Here is a 25,544-nt window from a genome sequence, read left to right as displayed (position 1 = left end):
TTCTCCTGTGTTGTGCTCACATGTGGAATGTGTTTGGAGATTGTTTCATTGGTTTCATGTGAATTGTTCTGACTTATTGGCCAATCAGGGCCAAGTTGTGTCCAGAAAGAGTCACAAGTTTTCATTATTATCTTTTTCGCAGTCAGCAAGTATCCTTTCTGTATTCTTTAGTATAGTTTAGTATAGTATTTAATATAATATAGTAACATCAAATAATAAATTAGCCTTCTAAGAACATGGAGTCAAATTCATCTTTCCTTCCTGCCACAGGGCACCCCACAAATACAACAATTAAGGAATTTCCCATTCTGAGCACTTCTGATTTGTACATCTCTTCCCATTAGAAATTACATGTTTCTAAACATTGCTGTCTGCTTAACTTGTGAACTGCTCTTCAAAAGCTCTCACAGTCCCACATTTATTTTATGTCACTCAAAGTAAAAGACCTGAACTTCAAATCCAAGTTACAAACCACAAGACTGTTCCTACTCACATCTTCAAGAGCAGAGAAGAAAGCACAACAGAGACTGAGGAGGCAGCCATGGCTGCAGATCCCATCCAGGGCTGCAGAACCAAACCAATGGGCAGGAAGACACCTAGAAAATTACATCAGCAGAAAGTTCAGAGCAGGAACACTGCATTATTCACATATTAACAGATACAATTTCAAACAGACTGACCAGTTATAGTTGTTTTTTAATTTGTTAGTAAATGGGATTTTAGTGTAAATGACCAATATTTAATACATAAGGATTTGTGGTTTATCTCAACTAGAACTTCAGCCTGAAACTCAGAAGGGGCATGTCCTGCCCACCTGCTTGCCCACAGGATCAGGCTCTTTCAATAAACCTTTTATCTTGAAGCTGTTCTGATGTGCTGAGCAGATCCATAGTGTGGGAGGAGACAGCTCACTCATGCCCTGAGAAGGCTGAGCTAGAAGAGAGGCCAGACAAAGCTAAAGAATAAAGCAGGGATTTATTAAAAGGCCTCAATGGGTGCACCTTGGGCAGCACAAGAGCCCAGCAAGGGCCACACCCAAGATGAACCAAAGTGGTCACAAAAATCCCTGACTTGGTCACAGGGTCTCTCACTTTTATAAGTTTTGTTCCATTTGCATATTGGAGTTAATTGTCCAATTACAGCTTTAGCCCATGCAGTCCAATCCTTCCTGTTTTTCACTCTTCAATTCACCATCGTTAATGCTTTTTGGGCCTGAGATTTGGATCATTTGTCCTTGGTCCCCAGCTAGAAAAAGAATTGCTTTGTCTCCCTACTCTGTGAAGAGAGCTCACCAACACTTAACATGAAGCTCAGAACTCCACACTAAAACAGCACAGAATCTGAAAAATATAAAAGCTAAACCCTGAGGCATCATCACAGATATCCCACTGCAACATCCCCAGGCAGAGAACTCTGCCCTTACTGACAGCCAGAAATAAAGACAATGGAAACTCTCCCAGCCAACAGTAAATCACTGCAATCTTCTACTCACTGAGCCCAATCCAATTAGTGCAGGCAGCACTCACACACCTGCAGCTATGGGAACTCCAATGAGATTATAAATTAGAGCAAAGACAAAGTTGATCCGGATCCTCTTCACAGTTTTCCTGGACAAATCTATGCTTGCTACCACATCCATCAGGTCATCCTGCAAGTGAAAATGTTCATTGGAGCACTGAGAGGGACAGAAAGCACACAGGTGGTGTCCTCACTTGTGTTACAGCTCACTGCAGTGCACTGCAGGGAACAGGCTAAGCACAGGGAGCCCTCTGCAGGCTGCTCTGCTCAGGCCAATCCATCACAATCCCAGTAATGTCCAAAGCCCCTCCCAGGACAGCTCCAAACACTGACCACAGTCTGCCAGGGAGCAGCTGATGTGTAGGGAGAAGTGCCTGTAACCCTGGAGGTGCCATGGTGAGCTACCCAAATGTAATTTTGTTTGCCAAAGGACAGGTCACTTTGTCTTCCTTTGCCACTCTCAAACTTGAATTACCCCAAAATGTGCAGTACCCAGAAAATGTGGGAGTTTCTTTCATGGGATAATCACTGCACTAAACACAGTGAAGACAATCTCTGCTCCAGTTCTCCAGCTGATGGGGACTGTGCACCCCTGCACACCCAACACCCCCTGGGCCCTCTGACCCCTCCTGCCTTGAACTCTGATTTCTTACCCTGATGAGCACCACGTCAGCTGCCTCGATGGCCACATCGGTGCCCGTGCCAATGGCAATGCCCACGCTGGCCATGGCCAGGGCTGGGGAATCATTGATCCCATCTCCAACCATGGCCACGCGCTTCCCTTCGTCCTGCAGCTGCTTCACTTTGGCCACTTTGTGTGAGGGGAGAACCTCTGCAAACACTTTGGTGATGCCAACCTGAACAGAGAGAGAGAGAGAGAGGACACAGCTTTTTCAGCAGCTGTCAAAGCTCCTGCCTGGAATGATGTGGCCAGGAAGAGTGAAACCCATTTTATCATTCATGAGCTAAAGAGCAAACCCAGCTGATGACATGAAAACAGCTCTGAATTTAGAGCTGATATTACTTCCATTCAAAAGCTTCTTGCAATCTTGATTCCAGATTTCTTAAAACTACCATCTTTCACAGCAGAGCAGCCACCAGCAATATGAACATGCCACACCACCCTTCCTGCTGAAGGCAGCCCCAGCCCACCTGGGAGGCGATGGACCGGGCTGTTTTGCTGTTGTCACCAGTCATGAGGACAACTTCTAAGCCCATGCTCTTCAAAGTGTACACTGCCAGCTCAGCCTCTGGCTTCACAGTATCTGCAATAGCTATCAAGCCACAGAGCACTCCTGAAAACAGAAAGAAAGCGATTGTAATGAAGAGCTGTATCCATTTAAACTAACTTCCCCCAGTAAGTCCAGTTCCAGAACCAGTTCATACTGACAGTAAAGGGTGGGATGATAAGAGGTATTAAGGCAGCAAGATAGAATATGGACTGTCCAACCACAATAAAATAAAAACTCCTTTTTTCTCTCTTGCTTTCTTTGAAGTCTTTGCATTGTATTATTATGCCCAACTGTCCTGTCAGCTAAGAAGTGAAGAGCCTTTCCCATAAGAAAGTGCTGTAAAACTGATGAATTATCTCTTTTCATCCTATTACTCTGCTCCAGCTGTAGCTGCTATGACATCACTACTTATTAATCTCTATTTATGTGATATTTCATGTGATGTTTAGTGGCTGAACACAGCAGCAGCCCTGAACTCACCATCCACAGCAGCCAGGACAGCCGTGCGGCCTCTCCGCTCGTGCTCCATCATGGCTTTGTCCACCTCATTTCTCACCACCAGGCCATTCCTCATCATCCATTCCCTGTTCCCAATGAGAACTGAGTATTTCTGAGAGGTCACAGGAGCTGAAGGAAGAACACACAATGTGGATAAACCAGGGAGCTTCCCTGCAGCTCATCCCAGCCAGGCTCTCCCAGTGTGCACTGGAACAGCACTGCAGGGAATCCAAACAGAAATAAAGAACTCCTCAGAACTTTCTGCCCTGCCATTTTTTCATGTGACCTATACAAGAGACACCAACATTTCTTCAGTCCTGGGGAGCCAGCCCATATCAGAGGGCCAAAAACCACAGGAAAAAGAACAGTAAAAGACCAAGACACCTTCTCAGTGCTTCTGATTTCTATGAACAGCCCAGTGGAGTAGGAAGACCTAACAGTGAGCTGCTCTTGAGTGAAAACTAACCAGTTATGCAAATACACATAATTTTGGCTAGCAAATGGTAACCTGGGATGAAGCAAAGTAAAGCCACAGAGAGCTGACAGACAACTCCTGTCTGATTTTCCAGTTCCATAGTCAACATGCAACTTGAAATTGTATTTAACTTAAATGTTCTGAATGATGTATGAGCACGAAATAAACTAATGAGCTACAATTTAATGTGTGCCTTGATGTCAGCCCAGTTCTGCAAGGTGGAAATAAATGACCTCATTCCTAAGGATCCTAAAGACACAGAAGCAAAAACTGCCCATTTTATTCTCAAACCCAGAATTAACTTACTTGGCAGTTCAGCATCAATGATCAAAGGAGTCTGCACTGATTCGTCTGCATTCTCCTCAATTTTCACAAGTGTCACATTTTTAACATTGTTTTCTTCAACCATTCTGTTTTTCCTGTAGAGCAATGCTTCAATATTGGTGACTTTGCAACTAATGCCACAGCCAGGAACTACCTGAAAATCTGTACATGTCCCAAGGGTTTCTGAGTTCAGCTCCTAGAAAAAGAGGATGGAAACTGATGAAGTTTTTAAATACATAAAAGCACAATGCAATTATAAAGCCCACAAAATTAAAGTGCAGTTGAACAGAGATGAGGAGGGAAAGAATCATCAAAATCTAGGTCTGAATGGTGCCTCTAATATGGTGTGATTTATGTGGCTCCACGATTTTCAGCTTTCCCAATTAACACAGCTGTCAGAACCCAGGACATCCCTCTGGCTGTCCTGGATGGCTCAAGCCCCTGCCAGGGGGCTCAGAGACCCTGGCCCAGAGCCCAAGACACACCTGTGTCCATGATTTTGACCCATGGAACAAATTACCACCTTTATATGAAGAATTACAAGTCAAGAGAGTTTAAGTGGAATAATAGTTTGTCATGGGGTGAAAATTTGATTTTTGGGGTTTTTGGAATGGGGGCTCGGGATCCCAAGATGGAGGAATTTGGGTGTATCCTGTCCTCCTTCTTTCTTTTTCTTGGCCTCCATGTTCTGGGTGATGGTGGCACTTTTGGATGGTTTAAGGTAGGAGCTCACTGTCTAACATAGGTGATGGGTATTGGGAAGTTATGGTAAATAATGTAGGTGTAGTTTTTGGTATAAAAAGATAACACTGCCCCAAGGTGGTCAGAGTGCCTCTGTCTGACCTGCTGGACAGACCTCAGCAGGCCAGAGAAAGAATGTAATAGATAAGAAACAATAAACAACCTTGAGAATGAGAACAGAAGAATCCTGATTCCATCTTTGACTGACAGCTGGAAAAAGACTTTCTAACACATCTCAGGATCACTGTGAGCAGCAGAGACTCTGAGACACAGCAACTGCTTAACCTGCATGAACAGTCTCGTGGCACTGAGGAAGCCCTGCCAGAGGTTCCTGCCCAGGGAGAGCAGGCTGTGTGTGGGAGCCCCTCCAGTACCTTCTTGCAGTACTTGGTGATGGCAGCTCCCAGGGGGTGCTCGCTGCTGCTCTCTGCTGTCCCCACGATCGCCAGCATTTTGTGCCGAGGGAGGAGGTTCCCCTCCACCAGGAACTTCACCTGTGTCACCTCTGGAGTGCCGTGGGTGATGGTCCCTGTTTTGTCAAACACAACCACCTTCACCTGCAGGAAAGCAGGAAGATTTCACTCAATGAACCGAGCATGGAGGGGCAGGTTCCTTGGAAAAGCACCCACTTGAACTCTGAGCACAGAGCCAGGACCTAACAGGGAACACCCCGAGCTGGATGGGACCAACCAGGGCTGTAGGATTGTGTCTGGGAGGGGCTGTTGGGGTCTAACTCCAGCTAGCAATGGACCCCAGCCCACAAGATCCTACACAGACCAAACCAAAAGACTGGAAACGCTCTTCCCTACATGGGAACCTCCATGGTACATTTATTTCCAAGGTGGGCAAGAGGCTGTGGACCCAGGGCAGGAGACTTTTATACCTGAGGGGAATGGGGGGCAGAGGAGGATCACAACCAAACAAATGGGGAGGGACTGACCAGGGAGAGACCACCAGGGGGTGTTGGGCAGAGGGGTGGGTGAGAGAGAAACCATGTGACAGGAGAGGGGAATAACAAGCCACGTTGTCACCCTGATTTTTTAAGATTTTCTAAGCCTTCTGATGTTTACATTCTTGAAGCAAACTTTCTCACACACCTTCTGTAAATAACTTATTGCTTTGCATTCTTTTATGGAGGAGGAGAAATTTGATGGACTGTTGGTTTGTCCAGTGTCATTGGAGAGGTGGCATTTTCACCCTCCAATCCACTGTCACTTTTGGAAAACTGTAGGTGTTGGAGTCAGAAAATAAACTTCCCTTTTCTTCACCTTGAGAGCAGCAGTGTGTGCACTCGTGTTGTTTCGTGTCCTATAGTGACACCACGTGATATAACAAACCATTCAGTGCAATATAAAGACTACTCTGTGCAAATCTCCAACAACCCAGTGCAAAACAACAACTAAATAAACTATTTAGTGTCACAGACGTGTTTTACGAAAAATCCTTTCCTTAGGATTTTTTCTCCTGAGAAGCCTCAGAAACAAAATGTAAACATTGATTATCTGCTGCTGTGGGATGCAACAGGTGCATCTGTGATTGGTCTCATGTAGTTATTTTTAATTAATGGCCAATCACAGTCCAGCTGTATCGGACTCTCTGGTCAGACACAGGATTTTGTTATCATTCCATTCCTTCCTTGCAAGCCTTCTGATGAAATCCTTTACTTCTATTCTTTTAGTATAGTTTTAATATAATACCTATATAATAAAATAATAAATCAGCCTTCTGAAACATGGAGTCAGATCCTCATCTCTTCCCTCATCCTGGGACCCCTGTGAACATCACTACAATTTACTGCAATACAACACTGGACAATCCATCATCATCTCCTCCATAGAGCTGGCAGAACCCCCAGGCTGGCAGCACCCACCTTGTGTGCCATCTCCAGGGGCTCCCCTCCCTTGATGAGGATGCCGTTCTGGGCGCCCACACCCGTGCCCACCATGACGGCAGTGGGGGTGGCCAGGCCCAGCGAGCAGGGACAGGCGATGCACAGCACCGTGATGGAGGCCTGGAAGGCGAAGCGGATGATCACCTCTGCTGCTGAAATGCTCTTGTTGTAGCCCTGGGCACGGAGGGGAGACGGTCAGGGAAGAAATCAAACAACAGGAACAACACATTTGGCTGTGCATTGGCTTGGGTCAGGGAAGAAATGAAACAAGAACAACTCATTTGGCTACGCATTGGCTTGGAAGCTGGAAACTCATGTATCCGCTGAGTGTTAACCCTCAGCAAAGTATGCAAAACCTAAGGTGAATGATTAAATTAATGATTAATTAACCAACTTGTGTTCTGTACTACGTCACCATGATATTTTATGAAAAATCCCTTCGCCTTAGGATTTTTCTCCTGAGAAGCCTCAGAAAAGAAATGTAAACAATAATTTTCTGATTGCTTAGAATGTGCTTTGGAGGTTGCTCACCAACAGGTGCATCTTTGATTGGTTCCATGTGAATGTTTTAACTTAATGACCAATCCCAGTCCAGCTGTGTTGGACTCTCTGGTCAGTCACAGGTTTTTATTATTCATTCCTTTCTAGCCTTCTGATGCCTCCTCTCTCTTTCTTTAGTATAGTTTTAATATATAATTTTCTTTTAATATAATATAATATCAAAAAATAATAAATCAGCCTTCTAAGAACTTGGGAGTCAAATTCTCATCTCTCACCTCGTCCTGAGGACCCTCACAACACTGCAGCATACTGCATCTACCCACTGACAGCTGCATCCACCCACTGAGGGAGCTGGGGGTGCTCAGCCTGCAGAAAAGGAGACTCAGGGGTGCCCCCATCGCTCTGCACAGCTCCTGAAAGGTGCCTGTGCTCAGCTGGGGCTGGGCTCTGTCTGCAGGAACTGACACAGCCAGAGCACACAGCCTCGAGCTGTGCCCAGGGAAATACAGGCTGGATAACAGGAAAAGGTTTTTTACAGAAAGGGGATAAAGTTCTGGAATGGCTGCCCAGGGAGGTGGTGCAGTCCCCATCCCTGGGGGTGTTTAACAAAGCCTGGATGTGGCACTGGGTGCCAGGGTTTAGCTGAGGTGTTGGGGCTGGGTTGGACTCAATGATCTTTAAAGTCTCTTCCAACCCCATGATTCTGTGAATTCTCCTCAACTGTTTTATTTGTAGAACATTTCCCTAAACAAGACACCACATGCTACAACTCTTTCATGATGCACTGTAATAAAAGGTACTGTATCAAAGATATATATACACTGGTGCAAAAAAAGCAGATATGAAGATGGCTTTCCTGGAAACAGAGAAATTCTAATCAGAAATAGTTTTGAAACAAGAAATCCTGTGACCTAAGCAATGCTTAAGTCCAAGTTGGGATCCTGACCCTCCTCTGGAATTTGTAACCAAGATGAATTTACACAGAGCTACATTTATAATTGGAGTTTGTGACAGGAGGCACTTCTTTTTCCCACAGAGGAGGGATGGATGGTGGGAAATTTTTGATGTTTAAAATTTCTTCTAATTAACTTTTGTTAAAACCCTAACTTACAAGAGTTGATTAATTATTGTGGATTCTCTTCAAGTATAACTGCAGGAATTATACAATATTAAAAAAAAAGTAAAAAATGTAATAACAAGAGGAGTAATAGTCAGCAACTTCCTGCAAGGGTAATCCAGAAAGGGAACCACTGCAGTCTAATAGAATTGTAAAGCTGTTTATTAAATATTTCAGAAGGTGTTTAAAGAAATTTACTTACCAGAAAGTACTTTTCCACTATTTCAAAATCCACAAATCCAATTATAATCCAGGCAACAAGGGTAACCACAGAGACAGCCACAATAAAAGGAACGAAGTAGCCACTAAGTTTGTCTGCAAATTGCTGGATGGGAGCCTGGCAAGGAGAAACATCACTCAGCACCATCATGTTTGTGTCTGAAGGCACAGAACAATCACAGCTGCTGCTGGCAGCACACTTGGCTTGCCACACTTGGTAATTACAGATTTACTTAATAAGAGGATGAGACTTGGCTCAGCAGACAGGATCAGAGTCCTTACTCAGCAAGAAACTTCATTATGCAGCTTCAACTCAAATCCAAGCAGCCTCAGCCAGCCCTGCAGAGATTTGGTGTGCTGGTGCCTGCATGAGACAGCAAACCTCAAGTGTTGAAGTGGGTGATACTCTACCTTAGAGGTCTGGGCCTCCTCCACCAGTTTAACAATCTGGGACAGGGTGGTGTCAGCTCCCACGTGGGTGGCAGAGATGAGCAGGGATCCATTCTGATTGATGGAGCCTGCAATAACTGTGCTGCCAGGCTTCTTGGTCACAGGCATGGCCTCACCTGAGCAAAGGGAAATTCTGATCACAAATTCTAATCAAAAAGTGAATAAAAGGAGTAAATTCTAGCAACAGGAAGAGCAAACAAAGAGCAGCAGACACAGCACGGCTGAAAAAGGCACCTTGGGACAGCTGCCAAATCCAAACACATCAGCTTCAACCTTCCCTCTGGAGATTTGTTTAAAGGAAGAGAGTTTAACCCTTGGAAAAAGCAAATGCTGACCTGTGATGAGAGACTCATCCACCATGGAGTGTCCTTCAATGACACGGCCATCCACTGGGAATTTGCCTCCTGGGACCACCTTGACAATGTCCCCTCGCTGAACCAGCTCCACATCCACCTGCTCCTCACTGCAATGGTGCAAAGGTTTCAGAAGGGACAAGAACTGGAGTGACCAAGCAAAGGAGTGGCACTACACACAGAGCACAACCCCACTGGCTGCCATCAGTGCATACAAAAATGATCACAACAAAGTCACAGTGCTCTTTGAATGACCTATTTTATCGTAATTTTATTTACTTTCTAGTTAAGAAAATCTACTTTATCTATTTAAGAAAATCCACTTTATCTATTTTTCTGTCTTATCACAGAAAAAAATAGCAATAAAGCAAAGCAGAGCAGTGTTAATTCTGCATTTTAATATTTTTATCTGCCAGCAAATCTGAAGTTATTTGCTTCACAGTTCTTATAGAATAGTAAATTTTTTCTGTGAATTAAGCATAATCTGAAGTTATTTGCTTCACAGTTCTTATAGAATAGTAAATTTTTTCTGTGAATTAAGCATAATCTGAAGTTATTTGCTTCACAGTTCTTATAGAATAGTAAATTTTTTCTGTGAATTAAGCATAATCTGAAGTTATTTGCTTCGTAGTTCTTATAGAATAGTAAATTTTTTCTGTGAATTAAGCATAATCTGAAGTTATTTGCTTCACAGTTCTTATAGAATAGTAAATTTTTTCTGTGAATTAAGCATAATCTGAAGTTATTTGCTTCATAGTTCTATAGAAAAGTCAAAGTTGTCTGTGAATTAAGCATATTAACAACAAAAAAAGGAACAACAGAAAAAGCAAATGATAAAGCAAGATACCTTAAAAGAACGTTATCAGGGCCCAAGGTAACAATAGTAGCTTCAGTAGCTTGTAATGAAATTAGTCTTGCCAGTGCTTCTGAGGTTTTACCCTGGAATAATAATTTTCACATTTTTCTGACTATGCTATTGAAAAAAATAAATCTGGGTAAATGACAACTGTGCATGTTGCAATTTACCCTTTTAACAAAACATTTTCTGCAAACAGTCTGATGTTAAATCATACTTTTATTAGTTGAGTTATTCAAGATGATTTTACGACACAGAAGGTTAAAGAACCCAGCAAAGCTTTTGCATGGGGTGTTTTCTGTGGTGGTGTCTGCAGGGGTCTCAGGACGGGGGAAGAGACAAGAATCTTGACTCCATGTTTCAGAAGGCTGATTAATTATTTTACGATATATATTATATTAGAAGAAAATTATATATTAAAACTACACTAAAAGAATAGAAGAAAGTATTTCATCAGAAGGCTAGCAAGGAAAAAAGAGGAATGATAACAAAAGCTCGTGACTCTCAGAGAGTCTGAGCCAGCTGACTGTGATTGGCCATTAATTACAAACAACCACATGAGACCAATCACAGATGCACCTGTTGCATTCCACAGCAGCAGATAATCATTATTCACATTTTGTTCCTGAGGCCTCTCAGCATCTCAGAAGAAAAAAATCCTCAGAAAAGGCTTTTTCAGAAAATCTCATGGCTACAGCTTCCCCAGGGTTCTAAGGTGGTTCCTGCTTGCTCACCTTGGCCACGTGCTCCAGCCAGCGGCCCAGCGAGATGAACACGAACAGCATTGGGGGCGTGTCAAAGAAGGTCACAGGGTTCACTTTGGCCCTCTCAGCCATTGCCACCAGGAGGATGATGAAGGAGTAGAGGAAGGCAATGGACGTTGCCAGCACCACGAGCACGTCCATGTTGGCTGTGTTGTGCCTCAGTGCTCGGGAGGCCTGGATGTAGAAGTGCCACCCCCCGAATACCTGCAAGGGCATTTCACACATCTCCAGCACACAGCAGCAGCTTTTCCAGCTTATCTGTGCTATTTTCCCCTTTCCCTGAACAAAATCCCAGCTCTAGCCAGGGCTGTGGTCTTCCCACAGCACTCTCAGGTATTCCCAGTGCCCTCCCAGTGGGATTCAGGAGCTGCCTCAGGTGCACAGCTGCTGGAGTTCTGCACGCTGAGAATTTTAAACTCTCTATGCTGAAGGGCACAGACCCACAAGAAAATCCTATACTTGACCTGAGGCCATGGAGAAGGCTTCCAAAATTGATTGGCAGCACTGGGATTATAGGTGTGTAGTTAGATTAGAAGTGTGTAATATCACAGGGTGGAAAACTCAAGAGTTTAAGGTTTTAGAATATAGCAATATATATGGGGCAAGATGGAGGTTTTAGGGCAGTGGCTGGTTGTTCTCCTTCACTGTCCTCTCCATGGGTTTGGGTGGTATTTTGTAACTGGACAGAAGAGTCCACATTGTAGACTTCAGGTGATTAGTTATTGAGTCAAAAGTGAAAATAATTTAGATGTCACTTCTTAGTTGGACAGTTAAGACTTAAAAGACCTTGTAGAGAAAGCTTGCTAGCCATTTTTGTGCCTTGTTAGTGAAGAACTGCAGAACTCACTGCTGTGAGACGGTAACACGGGTAAGAAATAATCAACACCTGAGTCTGAACACAAAATACCATCTCCAGTGCCTTCAACCCCAACCTTGACACAGGTAGAAAAAGAAGCCAGGAACCAGCACAGAACAGCTCCCCACAGCCTGCCCTGCCCCTGGAGTCCCCAGCACCCCAGCATTATTTTGGCAACAGCAGAACCATGTAAGAACCTCAGAAGCATTTTGCATCAGCACAATTGCATGCACTTTTCAAACTTAATTTCTTCATCACTCTCCAATTTGAGCATACACACCCAATAAAGCACGAGCTGGCATGACCCCACTCACCTGCACAGGGACACAGAGTAAAAATGACAGGAAATTCATGACAGACAATCCTGGCAGGAGCTGGTACTCCAGGACCATGGAGGAGTGGAGGGCCTCCATCTCCTCAGTGCTCATGTTGTGGTGAGCGTGCGAGAGCTGGCTGTCCATCACCATCATGTAAATCATCAGCCCCATCACAGGGATGCAGAACACCAGGCTCACCACAAAAGACCTTTTCCACCTCAGATTTAAAAGAAAAAAAAAAGGAAAAAACCACTTGTATTGCAGTCAGGTGCTGGATATTTTAAGTGGTAAGTCTGCACAGTCACAGAAAAAAAAACATAAATTGATGGTTGAGTAACAAAGAAGAATCAAAATGTTTATGGAATCTTGATATGTTCAGGAATACTTACTGCCTGATTTCCTGTTTGTGATCCAGATGACTGGCAGATCTATCCTTTTTGACTAAGGAAGTAGTAAAACCTAAATCCTAAGGGAAAAAAAGCACAATAATAAAAAAGAGAACAGTCAGTTCTAAAATGCACATTGTGCTCAGTTATTGCCAAGTTACAGATGGTGCCAGTCTTACCTCTGATTAACTTTATTAACATTTCTGGTATAAAATGTTATTATTGTTTAGTTCCTGTTGTCTGTTACTATTGTTTAGTTACTTTTCAAGGAGAAAAAAGCAACCTGATGTAGAAATTAACCTTTCTGGAAGAAAATACTATTCTAAAATGTGGCTTTCCAAAATGGTTGTTCCTAAAGCACAGAAACTGAGAAACTGAAGGAGAAGGCTGAGAAACTTATTTCACCTCTCACCTGCAACAGTATTCTTGATTTTTCTACAACCCTATAGTTGGTATCTCCAAGTCTATCATGACCTGGCTTTCACAGTATTCATTTTTAAAAATCAGGCAAAGTTGTAACAGGGAGAACACACAAATTAGCTGCAGAAACTGGCACTAAGAAGAAAGAAGATGGAAGGAGAGAGATCCATTTTTTTGCTTCAACAGCCTTTCCTTCTATTTCTGGGGTGTGTAACTCCTCCAAGGACACTGGATATTTCAGGAGACTTGGTGCCTACATGAAACTCACCTTTATCACTTGTATGACATCTCGAGGACCAATGGCCTCAGGGTCATACTTGATGTGGGCTTTGTTGGTGGCCAGAGCCACGGAGCAGTACAGGACACCATTGGTCTTCATGAGGGTGGATTCTATCTTGTGCACACAGGAGGCACAGGTCATCCCTCTCACCTGGAAAATAAAGGTTCCTCCTGTTGGCAAAGCACAGGTTACCTGGCAAATGCACCTTAGCAAGTAGGAAAAGTCACTGTGACTATGCTGCATTATTTATTGCTTTGATCTGGGGTGTGAGCACTGTAGAATGAAAAAATAATTTAGGCTGGAAGGGACCTTAAAGAGCATCCAGTTCCAACTCCTGCCATGGGCAGGGATGCCTCCCACAAGACCATGTTGCTCAGGGCCCCCTCCAACCCTTCCAGAGGAAGCACAGCACAGGGACAAGGTAATTAAGCCCTGCTAAAGCTCTGTTGAATGTTCAGTCTCAGAGCTGGGGGACACTGAGCTACACTCAGCCTCAAAAAGCAAAACAATAAAAAAAGAGTAAATTTTAGCAACAGGAAGAGCAAACAGAACAAGACAGGAATGTTTCTCTGCATTTTCAGTGTAGTAGTTTAAGCCAGCACAGTTTGCAGGACAGATAAAACCTGTGATACACACCTGATGTTCCATTATATTAAATTTTTTATAAATTAACCTCAATTCCACTATTAAACTCTAGGCAGTGGGCACTAACACAGGCACATCCAACAGACAAAAGCAGTACAAGCTGGAGGTGTTTGGGTTTACTGCTCAGCTTACAACAAGCTCCAGAACTCCATCTCCTTCCCCACAGCTCTCCATGACGGTGGCTCCGAAGCCCAGCTCCCGGATGAGCTCTGCAATGGCTGCAGGGTGAATCACTGCAGGGTTGTACCTCACCTCTGCCTTCCCTGCCATCAGGGCCACAAGGATCGAGTGGATTCCTAGGAAACAAAGTGTGTGAGTGGCAGATCAGGCTTAGGAAACATCCTGCATTTATTGTAATGTGAGGGCACGACACAGTTTATTGAAATTGGGAAAGCTTCCTTGTATATAAAGAGAAATATCCTTGTGTTTGGAAGCTACACCAACACCTCAGCAGGTGTGACAGATAAAGCATCACTCCACATGAGCAGCATGCCTTTAACAGTCTCATTACAAACATTCTGTCCATGCTACATGAAAAAATATCTATTTTTCCTTAAAAGAAGCTCTTCTAAACCACAGTGCTGCATATTTCTCTGATCTGTATTTACCATTTCTGGCAGCCTTTTTTAAGGAGAACCTGCATGAGAAAGGGCAGATCTAACAGTGTAATCCTACTGGGCACTGAGAGGATTTAGATCCATCCATTTCCTAGGATGAAAAGAATTAAAATCCAGGCTGACTTGAAACCTGTCCATCTTCATTATGATAATTAAACAGAGTCTGCATTAATGACTCTGTTACATCACAGTCACGCAGCCGTTTGTTCCTGCAAATATAATCACAGACAGCAGTGCCCTGACTTGCAGAGCTAAAATTAACCTGTGTCCCTTTAATCCACTCCCACTGTCCCTTCAGCTCACATCTGCCTCTGCCTTTCAGCTGCACACCTGGGAACCTCCCTCCAGCAGGAAAGAGCTGTTTTACCTTCAAAAGGATCCCTTACTTGATCCCAATATTCTCTGGAGCTGCTGCTTCTGCAACAGCAGAGTCTGGGCAGCACATCCATAAAGCAGCAAGGATGTCCCTGCTCCCACCCTGTGGGCCAGAGGTGAGGAGGAACACCTGTCCTGACAAGCCACCCCTTAAAAACACTGCAAAAGCCAGAAGGATTCTCCAAACAAATGCTTGGAAATGTAACAGACCCCACTGACAGACATCTCACTGTGGGATCCCAGCACCTCAGGACTGAGGTGTCACCGAGACCACCCTTGGGGGGCTCGGGAGTCCTGGAATGTTGCCAGAAGTGTCTGGTGGCTGGACTTTGATCCCACACAGGAGACGACACCTGTATGAGGATAGGAGGGTTTCACCGGGGTGAATGGTGAAGGGATTGGTTAATTAGAGGGTGAAACACAGGGTTTAGGATTTCTGTACAGGGGGGTTTAGAGAAGTAAGATGGAGGAATTGGGGTGTGTCCTGTCCTTCTTCTTCTTCTCTCTTCTCCTCCATCTTCTGTGGTGATGGTGGCACTTTGGGATTGGTCATTACTGAAAGTGCACCGGACAATAAGAACAAAAAGGATTGGTGAAAAATGATAAATATTGTACACGTAACAATGGGTATAAAGATAGGTGACTGCCCGGAGGGCAGCACAGTGTGCTCATGGCTGGCTGCTGAGCAGAGCTCTGTCGGGCCGAGAGAAAATCTTTTAGATAAACAATTAATAAACATAAAGACCGAAAGAAGAACTGAAGCCTCTTCTCGTCCTTTGATACGCGGCTGCCCCAAGGCCACCCCGGGCCTTTCCAGGCCCTCCAAACAGCCGAAAACTGGACATCTCACCATCCTCCCTTCTCAGATTCCTCTCGATGTTGGCCACGCACGAGGCACACGTCATTCCTGTCACCTGCACGTAGCACTTGGAGATGGTCTTCCTCTCCTGCCTGCCAGGGTGGGCTGGGGGCACTTTGGAGGGTGCCTCAGGCTTGTGAGAGTCCAGCTGTGCTTCAGGGCAGGGCTGAGCTTTGGCCACAGAGAGCTCTGCCTTGGCTGCAAAGGAGACAGCAAAAGAAAACAAGACAAAGGTGGAACACTGATTAACTCACTGCTTTGTTACTACTTTGCCTTTTGCCTTTCCTCATTGACTTTGTTCTGTTGCACACCTTTTGTCCTCTCCTGTAGCTGGAAGCAAAACCTCAGCATTGCAACCTTAGTTTCACACAGTTTCACTGACTTTACCTGGAGCACAAAGCTGATTTTGTAAGCAAGTGCATGTTTCATAAGCAAACTCAATATTTTTAACTTCAAGAGGGGCCCTGGAATTACAGGCTCCTTACAGCAAGGAACTGTAAGGATGTTGCAGTTTAGGGGATGCTGTTTGTGCAAGAACAGGGTGAAAAGGATTAAATGTGAGCACCCAACCACTTCTGCAGCTATTGACATAAAACAGCTTTTATCTGACATATTTATATTGCCAGACACCTCAATCATTTGAATAAATCTGATGTATTAAAGGATGTGCACATTATCTTTAATGATCTCATCTGCAGTGAAGATACAACATTTCTCTTGGCAAGCATAAAGTGTATGTCAGCTGCTAGACTTCATCTGGAGTGGTACCAAATCCTAAACATAACTGCACAATCCTTGTAAATGTAAAAGTTTCACATGTCATTACCTGGAAAAGATGCATCAAATCCCATATCTTCTATTGAGGACCTCAAGTCTTCTGGGCTTGTTTGCAGTGGGTCATATTCTACAGTCCCAGTTCCATTTGGGAGAGAGACATGAACAGATTTCACACCTGCCTTCTGGGACAGCACTCCCTCGATGGACTGCACACAGGAGCCACAAGTCATGCCCTCAATATTGATCACAACAACTTGAGTGAGGGGCTGGCTGGGATCCTTGGCAGCAGGGTGAGATTTCACTGGAGATGCCAGCGTGGGGAAAAGCGCCAGGTTCTCCTGCTCCTCAGGAAGGCTGACTCTGAACCTCTCAGGAGACACATTCTCCACAGCTTTCCTCAGCTCCTCTATGCTGATCAAGCTTGGGTTGTAGTTTATAGCAGCAGATTTGTTCTCTAAAGAAACCACGACGCTCGTCACGGCCGGCAGAGCTGACACAGCGCTCTGGATGTTGAGGACACAGGAGTTGCAGTGCATCCCCTCCACTCTGAACACAACTGTCTTGCTGCCAGTCCCACTGGAGTTTTCTCTCTGTGGTGCCTCAGAGCTCCTGGGCTGAGCATTCCTCAGCCTCTCCAGGTCAATCCCACTGAGCTTCAGGGGTCTAGGCTGCTTTTTGAAGGCTGCTGTGAAACCTGCCACTTCAATTTGCTGTTTTATTTCTTCTGCTGTGATTAGAGGAGGCTGGTAGACAACAACAGCTTCCTTATTGTCCAGGGACACTGGAAATTAATCAATAAAATAAGTGTGTGTCACTGCCCTAAGCATAACAACCACATCACAGGATCTTGGCAAAGCTTTCCAGCAACACTTTAAATGGTCACAAATGTAACTGCAACAGAAAGGAGATTTCATTGATTTCATTGGTCAAACAACTTAGCTCTTTAACCAGTTTTTGTCTAGTACTACAACAATTTTCAATTCCTTCTCAAATTTTTCCTCTTTCCCCAGGATTTTCACAAATGACACCACTACTTCTTACTGAATTTATCCTTGTTGTAGGGTTTATGGCAATACACTTATCCCAAAGCTAACTATATTAGTAAGCTGGTCTTGCCTTTTAGATTTTGAATTGGACACAAAATATGAACTATTATTAATTAAAATTTTAAAAAGGCATCTGTTATTAGAGATTTCTCTAACTGGTAATAAAATTATGGAACACAACTACTCCAGGCTGCCTACCAAATGCAAAACAACAACTGAACACCATCACCCATGTAACAGGCAGATCCTTCCCCTAATGTGGGCTCCTTTCTTCAGTTCTAGTCCACATTAAAAACATAATTAAATACCCAGTCCCACCAAGAGTCACTGTCACACTCAGCTATCTCATCAAAAACCTGCAATGCCATCAGAGGGCAAACAGCATGGCCAACCTCAATTTACATGAAACTCACTAAGGTTATGTCACAGACATGTTTTATGAAAAACCCTTTCTTTAGGATTTTTTCTCTTGAGAAGCCAAGAGGCTTCAAAAACAATATGTAAACAGTGGTTATCTGCTGTTGTGGGATGTAACAGGTAGATCTGTGATTATCTCATAGAGTTGTTTTTAATTAATAGCTAATCACAGTCAGCTGGCTCAGACTCTGTCCAAGACACAAGCTTTTGTTATTCATTTTTTCTATTCTATTCTTAGCTAGCCTTTTGATGAAATCTTTTCTTCTATGATTTTAGTATAGTTTTAATATAATATATATCATAAAATAATAAATCAGCTTTCTGAAACATGGAGTCAGATCCTCATCTCTTCCCTCATCCTTGGACCCCTGTAAACACGGTCACAAGGTTGTACCTCTAATCTGTTGAATTCCTTGCAGCTTGCCAGCTTCAATTTCCATAAAAACACACAAAGGTTTTACCTCTGATCCTCTGAACTCCCTGCAGTTTGCCAAGCTTCCCCTCGATGGTGCTGGTGCAGGAGTGACAGGTCATGCCATCGACCCTCAGGCGCAGCACAGCGCTGCTGGCCTGGCACCAGCTGGAATCCTCCCACGTTCCAGGCGTCACCTCTGGCACAGAGATGCTCAAATCTGCTCCTGGGACCATCTGGGTAATGTGCCTGCCATTGGTGATGGAAGGGATGAAAGCCACCACGGCAGTTCTTTGATCAGAGGACAGTTTGACATCCAGGATGCCTTTGTGGCTCAGCAGCGTGGCACAGATCTGCCTGGCTGTCAGGGCTGACTGGGCAGGCAGGCTGAGGAAAATTGTGTCAGGCAGAACAGGTTGTGGGCTTGAATCAGCCAGGGTTGCATCAAACCCCATGTCACAGATGGCTTCCTGCAGAGTCCCCGGGGTTTGCAGCTTGGAGTCGTAGATGATGACAGCGTTCTTGTCCTCCAGAGACACCTGGAGGGGATAAACAAAGTGAGGAAACTGCACCAGAGCTGGGAGAGACTGCCCCACACTGCAAACTGCTCTGGCTTGCCAAGATTAGCAACACTCCTGCAGAACAACTTTCACCACTCACGCAGAGAGCAAAGGCACTCTTTGTGGGAGTGACTGCTGCTCTCCTGTGCACCCACAGGGCTGCAGAGAGCACATCCCAGCCCCAGAGTCTGCCTGGCCACCTCTACTGCAACACCCAGACAGCACCAACCACCTCAGCAAACTGCCAGAGCCAAATTCACTTCAATTAGGATGATTAACCCAATGGAACCCCTGGAGCAAAACAGCCCACAGAAGAAATTGGAATCGGTTAGCAGTAATTCTAATGCAGTTAGGAGTAACTGCCCCAGGCTACAAGGATGGCAGAAAACACTCTTTGAGAAAACCCACAGCTCTAAGCAGCAGTGAAAGGAGCCCAGCATTTCCAGGCAATGGAGGAACAGGCTGGTAACTTGCTGTGACCAAAAACCTGCATTAGACTTCACCAGCACTCACTTTAGACACCTGATATGTGACAAACATTAAAGATGTTTTTCCTCTCTCTGTACATTTTGGTGATGCACAGACATCCTCATTGGTGAGAACCTTTCCCATCTGATGGTACACATAGCCTCGATTGAATTTGCTCCCAACTGATGATGTATCAAACACAATAACTGCAGTTTCCAAAAGGAAAAAGCAATGCCTGCCAGAGGCCCACATTACCAATTCAATTCTACCTTTCCTCTGGGCAAAGGTACAACCTAAAGACCAGAGCCATGATTAAATTATATCAGTTAAATCATTTTAAGAAGCATCTTTCCTCATTTCTGTCCCAATTATGAGCCTTAGCAGAATTAGCAACATGGACATTTAAGGGTTTCATTGCAGAATAACCTAAAAGGAGCTGTCTGTATTAGTCATCTAACATTCATGCTCCTTGCTGATCTAATTCATAATCACTACACAAATCCCTGTTTTATTATTCCCAGAGAATTTTCTGAATCAACTGATCTGCCTAGACTGAAGCTCTGATGCTGTAAAAAGGGTAATTATTAAATAGGACCTCAAAGTTTCTTAAGAATCCTGCTCTACTCAGACTAAGGTTTGGCAGTGTATCTTTTGAAACAGCATTCAGCTTTGGGATAAGGTATTTCCCTAAAAACCTAAACACAAAAGCTTTAATACAGTCCTTTTAAAAACCTACTTCATTCCTTTTGTAAGGACACTGGGGCTGCATATACACTTTATACACTTTGTATAAATCTCCCTATCCTATCCAAAATCACCTGTGTATTCTCAGAAACCACAAGGCTTACAAAATGACATCTTTTGCTAGAATGAGGAGAAAGAGAAGATTCTGAAATCAGATTTTTAGGGGCATTATTTTACAGGCTGCTTTTAGCCTTTATCTGGGCTCATGCTTGCAGACACCCAGTGATTTATCAGGCCATGCACAGGGGCTGTTCAGAGCTGTCACAGCACAAGCTCACATTAAAGCTCCTCTACAGCTGAAGGGAGATGAAAAATGATCTGTCTTGTAAATTTTGCTGCTTTTCACCAAAATTTCTGTGCACAAACACCTTTTTCAGGGCACAGGGAACTGCTCTGAGCTGGGCAGGACCTGCTCTGCAGGGGCAGTGCACTGCAATGGGTCCTGCAAAACCAGCTCCAGACAATGATCACACACACCCCAAATTAAAACTGTACCCAGTTCTGGGAAGTGTTCACCCAAGACAGCCCCATAAAACAGATGTTAACTGCTGATAAAACCAGGAAGATATTATTTTCTTTGGAGTAAAGTCAACAAGCACAGAATGTAGGAGGATGCTTTCAGAACACAGACACTAAATAAATAAACTTCTCAATTTTCTGTGGTTAGAACTGTTCTTTCTACCACAGGCTGGGTTACAAAATTCATAGAAGTCTGCCAGCTTTTCAATTACTTCCATTACTACTTTTCAATTACTACTACTGTAAAATTATATATTCTGCAAGGATGATCAGCTCATTCTGGAACATTCTACAGTCCAATATTTAGCCCATGCCAGAATAAAGCAACATTGTTAGTCTATCTCCTCTGAGCTAAGGAAAAAGTTACAACTAAGTCATGTAAAGAAAGCCTGAATTAGGACAAACCCTGTTGCCTTTTTTTTTTCCCATTACTTCACAATATTGAGTTAATTGTAAAGCAGATAATCAATTAAGAGCAATAATAACTTAACTCCCTGTGCAGTGAAGCCAGCACCTGCTTTTCTCCTATTTACCTGAAATACACCAATGCACCTCCACCATCAGCCTGCCCAGAAACATACAGAATAAACTCTCCCTATTATTTTCCTCTCTCAGAGCACAATTTCTGATGGTTTCTCACCCAAACCTTTGCCAGAAGCAGTGTTAGCCTTACTTTGATGTTGTGGATGCCATTCATCTTCCCAAGGTGCTGCTCAATGCTCTGGACACAGGAGCTGCAGGTCATCCCCTCCACGCCGATGGCCACAGACTTTGCCTCCATGGTGAATTCTACTCAGCTCTGCTCATTGCTGGTGGCTAAAACCCATCAGGACATCAGTTCCTAAAGAATTCCAGAGATTGAAATAAAACAGGTGTAATGGAAGGAGTCCCCATGGCAGGGTTGGAGTGAGAGGAGCTTCCAGGTCCCTTCCAATCCAAACCATTCTGGGATTCTAGGGGTTAACAGAGGAACTCCTTCACCACATGTGACTCTGGTAGGTGTCAAAACCTGAGCAGAATGGAAAACTCCAAGTATTTATTCGCATGAACTCTCAAAACAGGAAAGAGTTCAGACATCTATTATTAATTTTGGGATACACAGGAGATCATTTAATTACATGCAGCAAGCTGTGGTTCACTGGTGTGAGATATTCAATGATAGGGGAAAGCAGAGAGAGAGAGGGACAGCAGCTCCTGGAATCCTGAAACAAGAGGAGGGCACATCAGCCACAGCAGGTAACTCTGCTTTTCCACATCTCTCTCTCATCCATTGCCCTCTGCTTGCAAAAACAAGTGATGCTGAAGTTAGCCCAGGCAGCAAATCAAGCTTTTTGCCACACCTCATTCAGAAAGGTCTCATTTCTACCCCTCTGAAGAGTTTAATTACTATTTTTGCTCATAAAAACAAGCCAAGGAAAAAGAAATTTTTGAACCTAAATGAAATTTATAGAAATAACAGCTAATGGAAAGGACTTCTTTTGCCCAATGCACAAACTGTTAAGTGACTGAAGGGGAAAGAGGGGACAAGAAGAAAACCTCCAGATTATTTTGTTAATATGCTGAAAAAAGTAATGCAAGGTTTTATTGCCAGAGAGGTCAGTGACCAGGGAAATGATCACAGTTAATGTTTGGCAGCAATGGAAGCAGCAGTAAAATCTGATGAGTAACTGAGGAGCTGAAGTGAAGCACAAGCTTAACTTGTTTTCTTACCCTGAGGACTTATCTTGGAAAACTCAATTACATTGATGTTTAGTAAAATCAATTTTTCCTGCTCCATGGTGACATTTCCAGGCTGTTCTCTGTTACAGAAGGCCTGGAGGGCTCTGCTTTCACTTTGAGACGTGCCACAAACCATGTAAGAACACAAGGAAGTTTCATCATTGAAACCAGTTTACCTCCCTGATGCACAGAATGAAATGTTGAACTTAATTAACAAGCACTGACAGTAAAAAACTGGGAATACTGAGATTAAATACGTCTCATCCCTGCTAAGAACAGAAATAAGAAAACTCTACCTCAGGAATTATTACAGATCTCAACTCTCCCCTGCTCTTACAAGAGCTGAGTTGTTGGAAACTCTCAATATTTGTGTGTGAATTGCCACACATGACAGAAATGCAGAACTGTCACAAGAATTATCAACCAACATGAAAGTGTATTTTAAACAAATTTCAGACAGCAGCTCCTTTCTCAGGCTGATGTGCAGACTCAGAGGTACAAAATACTGAAAAACCACTGAGTTACCTAAGGAAACTCTTGCTGTCCTGCCATGCCATGGCAATGTGATGCTCTGTGCCCAAGGAATGCCCAGTGCACACCCCCAAACAAGGACAGCTCTGTAACCCCACAGGCAGGGACACACCAACATTCCCACCAGCCTGAAACACAAACCATGGCACAAAGAGCATTTGAAATGTGCAGGGAGCTTTGTGAGCACAACCAGGCATGTGGGACTAAATAAAACCAGCCCAGACAGAACAATCTGTCCTCCAGTAAGGTTTGGAGATTAAATTAAAAATTTAATTGAATTTAAAAGCATTTCAGGTACATGACCAAGTTGAACTGCACTTGGAAAACAAAAATAAAGAAAGGGCACACTTTGGCTGTGAGCTGATGTCTGCAATAATCAAAGGCTGGAAGATGCTGCCTTGGAGGAGAGCTGGGGTACAGCTGTGACAGAGCAAACCTGCTGAGCTCCTGCCTGCCCTCCTGGGCTCTGGTTTAAGGGACTCAAGCTGCAAGTACAATAATATCCATTTTTACAAACCCAGGATACAATGTTAAAGGTTCTCTGTTAAACAAACAGCAATCACACTCACAGTACACTGAGTAAACACTGATTACAGTAACCAGCAGCACTGCCACCAAACACCCACCAACCATTCAAACCCCAACTGCTTAAATATGTAAAAATAACATTAAACTTCTTTTCACATCTATTATTATTACAGCTTGTATGGACAAAGTGTTTCCTCCATTTTCTCAGTCTGTTTCCTTGCCCTTCTGGTGTTTATGAATAAACAGAGCAGAGAAAATCCTTTCCTGGAAGAGGCTGAAATTAAAACAAAAACCATACAGGCATAAGAAAAAACCCCTAAAATTTATTTTTCCATTTTTACCCCTCAAGGCCCTGAAGTATTAAGACTGAAACCAGAACTTCCCTCACTAGAATTTATCTGTTGGACCAAACTGGCTCTTCATTTTCTTCTCAGACCTTCCATTAAGGATGAGCCAGATCTCCCTGACATGAGCATCACCCACAGCTCCCTGCTGGTGGGGAACACAACCAGTGTGGATTTTTATTTGCTTTGAGCAGGTTGTTAACAGTTTTTACATTAATTTCAAACAACCAATGTGGATTTTTATTTGCCTTGTTGCAGGTTGCTAACAGTTTCCATACTAATTTTAAAAACAGGCTGTTCTCTAAAAGATGAGGCATGTCCAAATCTATTGGTCTCTCCAATCAGTCACATTATTATTTACACTGAATTGTTAAGGAGCTGTTGCTCAAACTCTGTTTCCTGTACAGCCTTGCTGAAATTTCCAAAAGCCAAACTGTCAGGGTTTCCAGTGCTCCTGAAGCTTCAAAGAGATCTTGTTCTCAGAATGAAATGCAGGGTTATGCACAGTGACTCTAAATAGACAAATCCTTTTTTCCTCCTCCTGCAAAATTCCCAGGAGAACCAGTTAAAGCTAAATTCCATCTCAGGCTGTGCTCTACCTTGTCATATTCATTTCATTTCTGGTGTTCTGCCTCCCTCACAAGTGCTTCAAGGTTCAAAGAATTTGGCTGAAACTTGAATGAAATATTTGTTATAGTTCCTCCTGAAGTCCATGACTAAGCAGAACTGAAAATACCTGTTACACCAATGAATTAGGACTGGGTGCACACTAAAGGTAGACAAATATTAACAATTTAATCCCAGTTCTCCTCATTGGGTTAACATTTTCCCAAGTCAAAATATCTGCAGCAATTCATATATTCCACATCCAACTTGTGCAAGTTAGCATGGACATATCCTTTTAATTATAATTTATTTTCTTATAGAAAAAGACTTGAAGCTGAGGTGCTGAAAAGACCTGAGATGCTAAGTTGTGGATTACACAGGTTTTAGAGAAAAAAATAATGCTTTTATTCTTAACCAATTGCTCCACCTGTAAAATACCTTTACTATCAATTAGTAAAGAATTTCAGGATTTGACAACACAAAGAAATGGCAGTTTCCTTCACAAGTTAACAGTATTTAGTTCCATTTTCTTGAAGGAAGTCAGCTAATGCTTCTATGAAGTAAATGAAGCAACAGAAAGAGGTGATTTCTGCTTCCAACAGAAATTTCTCCCTATGGAAAGGAAAATTCAATAGTGATGATTGAATAGTGATGAGACACTCATTCATCTCTCTAAATAGTTTTTTGATGTGACATCAGTCACTGTAAGTAAAACACCTGAAGAAATAAGGCTTGATGAGTTAAAGTTAAGTAATTCATAAACCCACACTACCAAAAAAATGAAAAAAAAATGAACAATGCAAAGAGGAAGTTACAAGACCAGTAAAAACTCAAGAATCCCATTTAACTCTAAAAAGGCACTTTGGTGCTTGTAATATCTGAGCACACCCAGAGCAGCAGAGCTGAGTGCCAGTTTTGTGATTAGCAGGAGTGCAGCCAGGGCAGACAGATGCTTCTGGTTACCTGCACAGCTCCAGTTCTCACCAGTTTATAATCACCCTGAATTTACAGCTGCTGAAGTCAAAAGAGGTCACAGCCTGGCAAATACCACACAAACACCAGCAACAGAATTTCACAGGTTTAATTACAGCCTTTGGATTTTATTAAATTTCTAAATGGCCAAGTGCTACTTAGCTTCTCTATTTATGGCAGCAGAAAGCTAAATTACCTTTTACATTA

General features: G+C 43.4%; 1 protein-coding gene across 1 annotated transcript in view; it reads right to left on the bottom strand.

The window, feature by feature from the left end:
* Window positions 1-25,544, bottom strand: part of ATP7A (ATPase copper transporting alpha) — a 32,034-nt gene that overhangs the window by 4,493 nt on the left and 1,997 nt on the right. Inside the window, exons 2-22 of the mRNA XM_064713063.1 lie at window positions 21,311-21,478; window positions 18,396-18,885; window positions 16,521-17,252; window positions 15,686-15,892; window positions 13,976-14,139; window positions 13,187-13,348; window positions 12,502-12,578; window positions 12,110-12,329; window positions 10,910-11,143; window positions 10,167-10,258; window positions 9,302-9,429; window positions 8,928-9,082; window positions 8,500-8,634; window positions 6,659-6,853; window positions 5,163-5,345; window positions 4,030-4,243; window positions 3,231-3,377; window positions 2,671-2,813; window positions 2,172-2,375; window positions 1,531-1,648; window positions 494-596 (exon numbers count right to left, since the gene is read on the bottom strand). Of these exons, the coding sequence (XP_064569133.1) occupies window positions 494-596; window positions 1,531-1,648; window positions 2,172-2,375; window positions 2,671-2,813; window positions 3,231-3,377; window positions 4,030-4,243; window positions 5,163-5,345; window positions 6,659-6,853; window positions 8,500-8,634; window positions 8,928-9,082; window positions 9,302-9,429; window positions 10,167-10,258; window positions 10,910-11,143; window positions 12,110-12,329; window positions 12,502-12,578; window positions 13,187-13,348; window positions 13,976-14,139; window positions 15,686-15,892; window positions 16,521-17,252; window positions 18,396-18,885; window positions 21,311-21,418 (4,211 nt within the window). The 5' untranslated portion in view covers window positions 21,419-21,478. The remainder of the gene's footprint in view (window positions 1-493; window positions 597-1,530; window positions 1,649-2,171; window positions 2,376-2,670; window positions 2,814-3,230; window positions 3,378-4,029; window positions 4,244-5,162; window positions 5,346-6,658; window positions 6,854-8,499; window positions 8,635-8,927; window positions 9,083-9,301; window positions 9,430-10,166; window positions 10,259-10,909; window positions 11,144-12,109; window positions 12,330-12,501; window positions 12,579-13,186; window positions 13,349-13,975; window positions 14,140-15,685; window positions 15,893-16,520; window positions 17,253-18,395; window positions 18,886-21,310; window positions 21,479-25,544) is intronic.

The sequence above is a fragment of the Zonotrichia leucophrys genome, chromosome 4A, assembly GCF_028769735.1.
Source record: "Zonotrichia leucophrys gambelii isolate GWCS_2022_RI chromosome 4A, RI_Zleu_2.0, whole genome shotgun sequence".
Taxonomy (NCBI): Eukaryota; Metazoa; Chordata; class Aves; order Passeriformes; family Passerellidae; genus Zonotrichia; species Zonotrichia leucophrys.
Note: the sequence above shows the minus strand (reverse complement) of the source record. Positions and strands in the feature narration are given on the sequence as shown.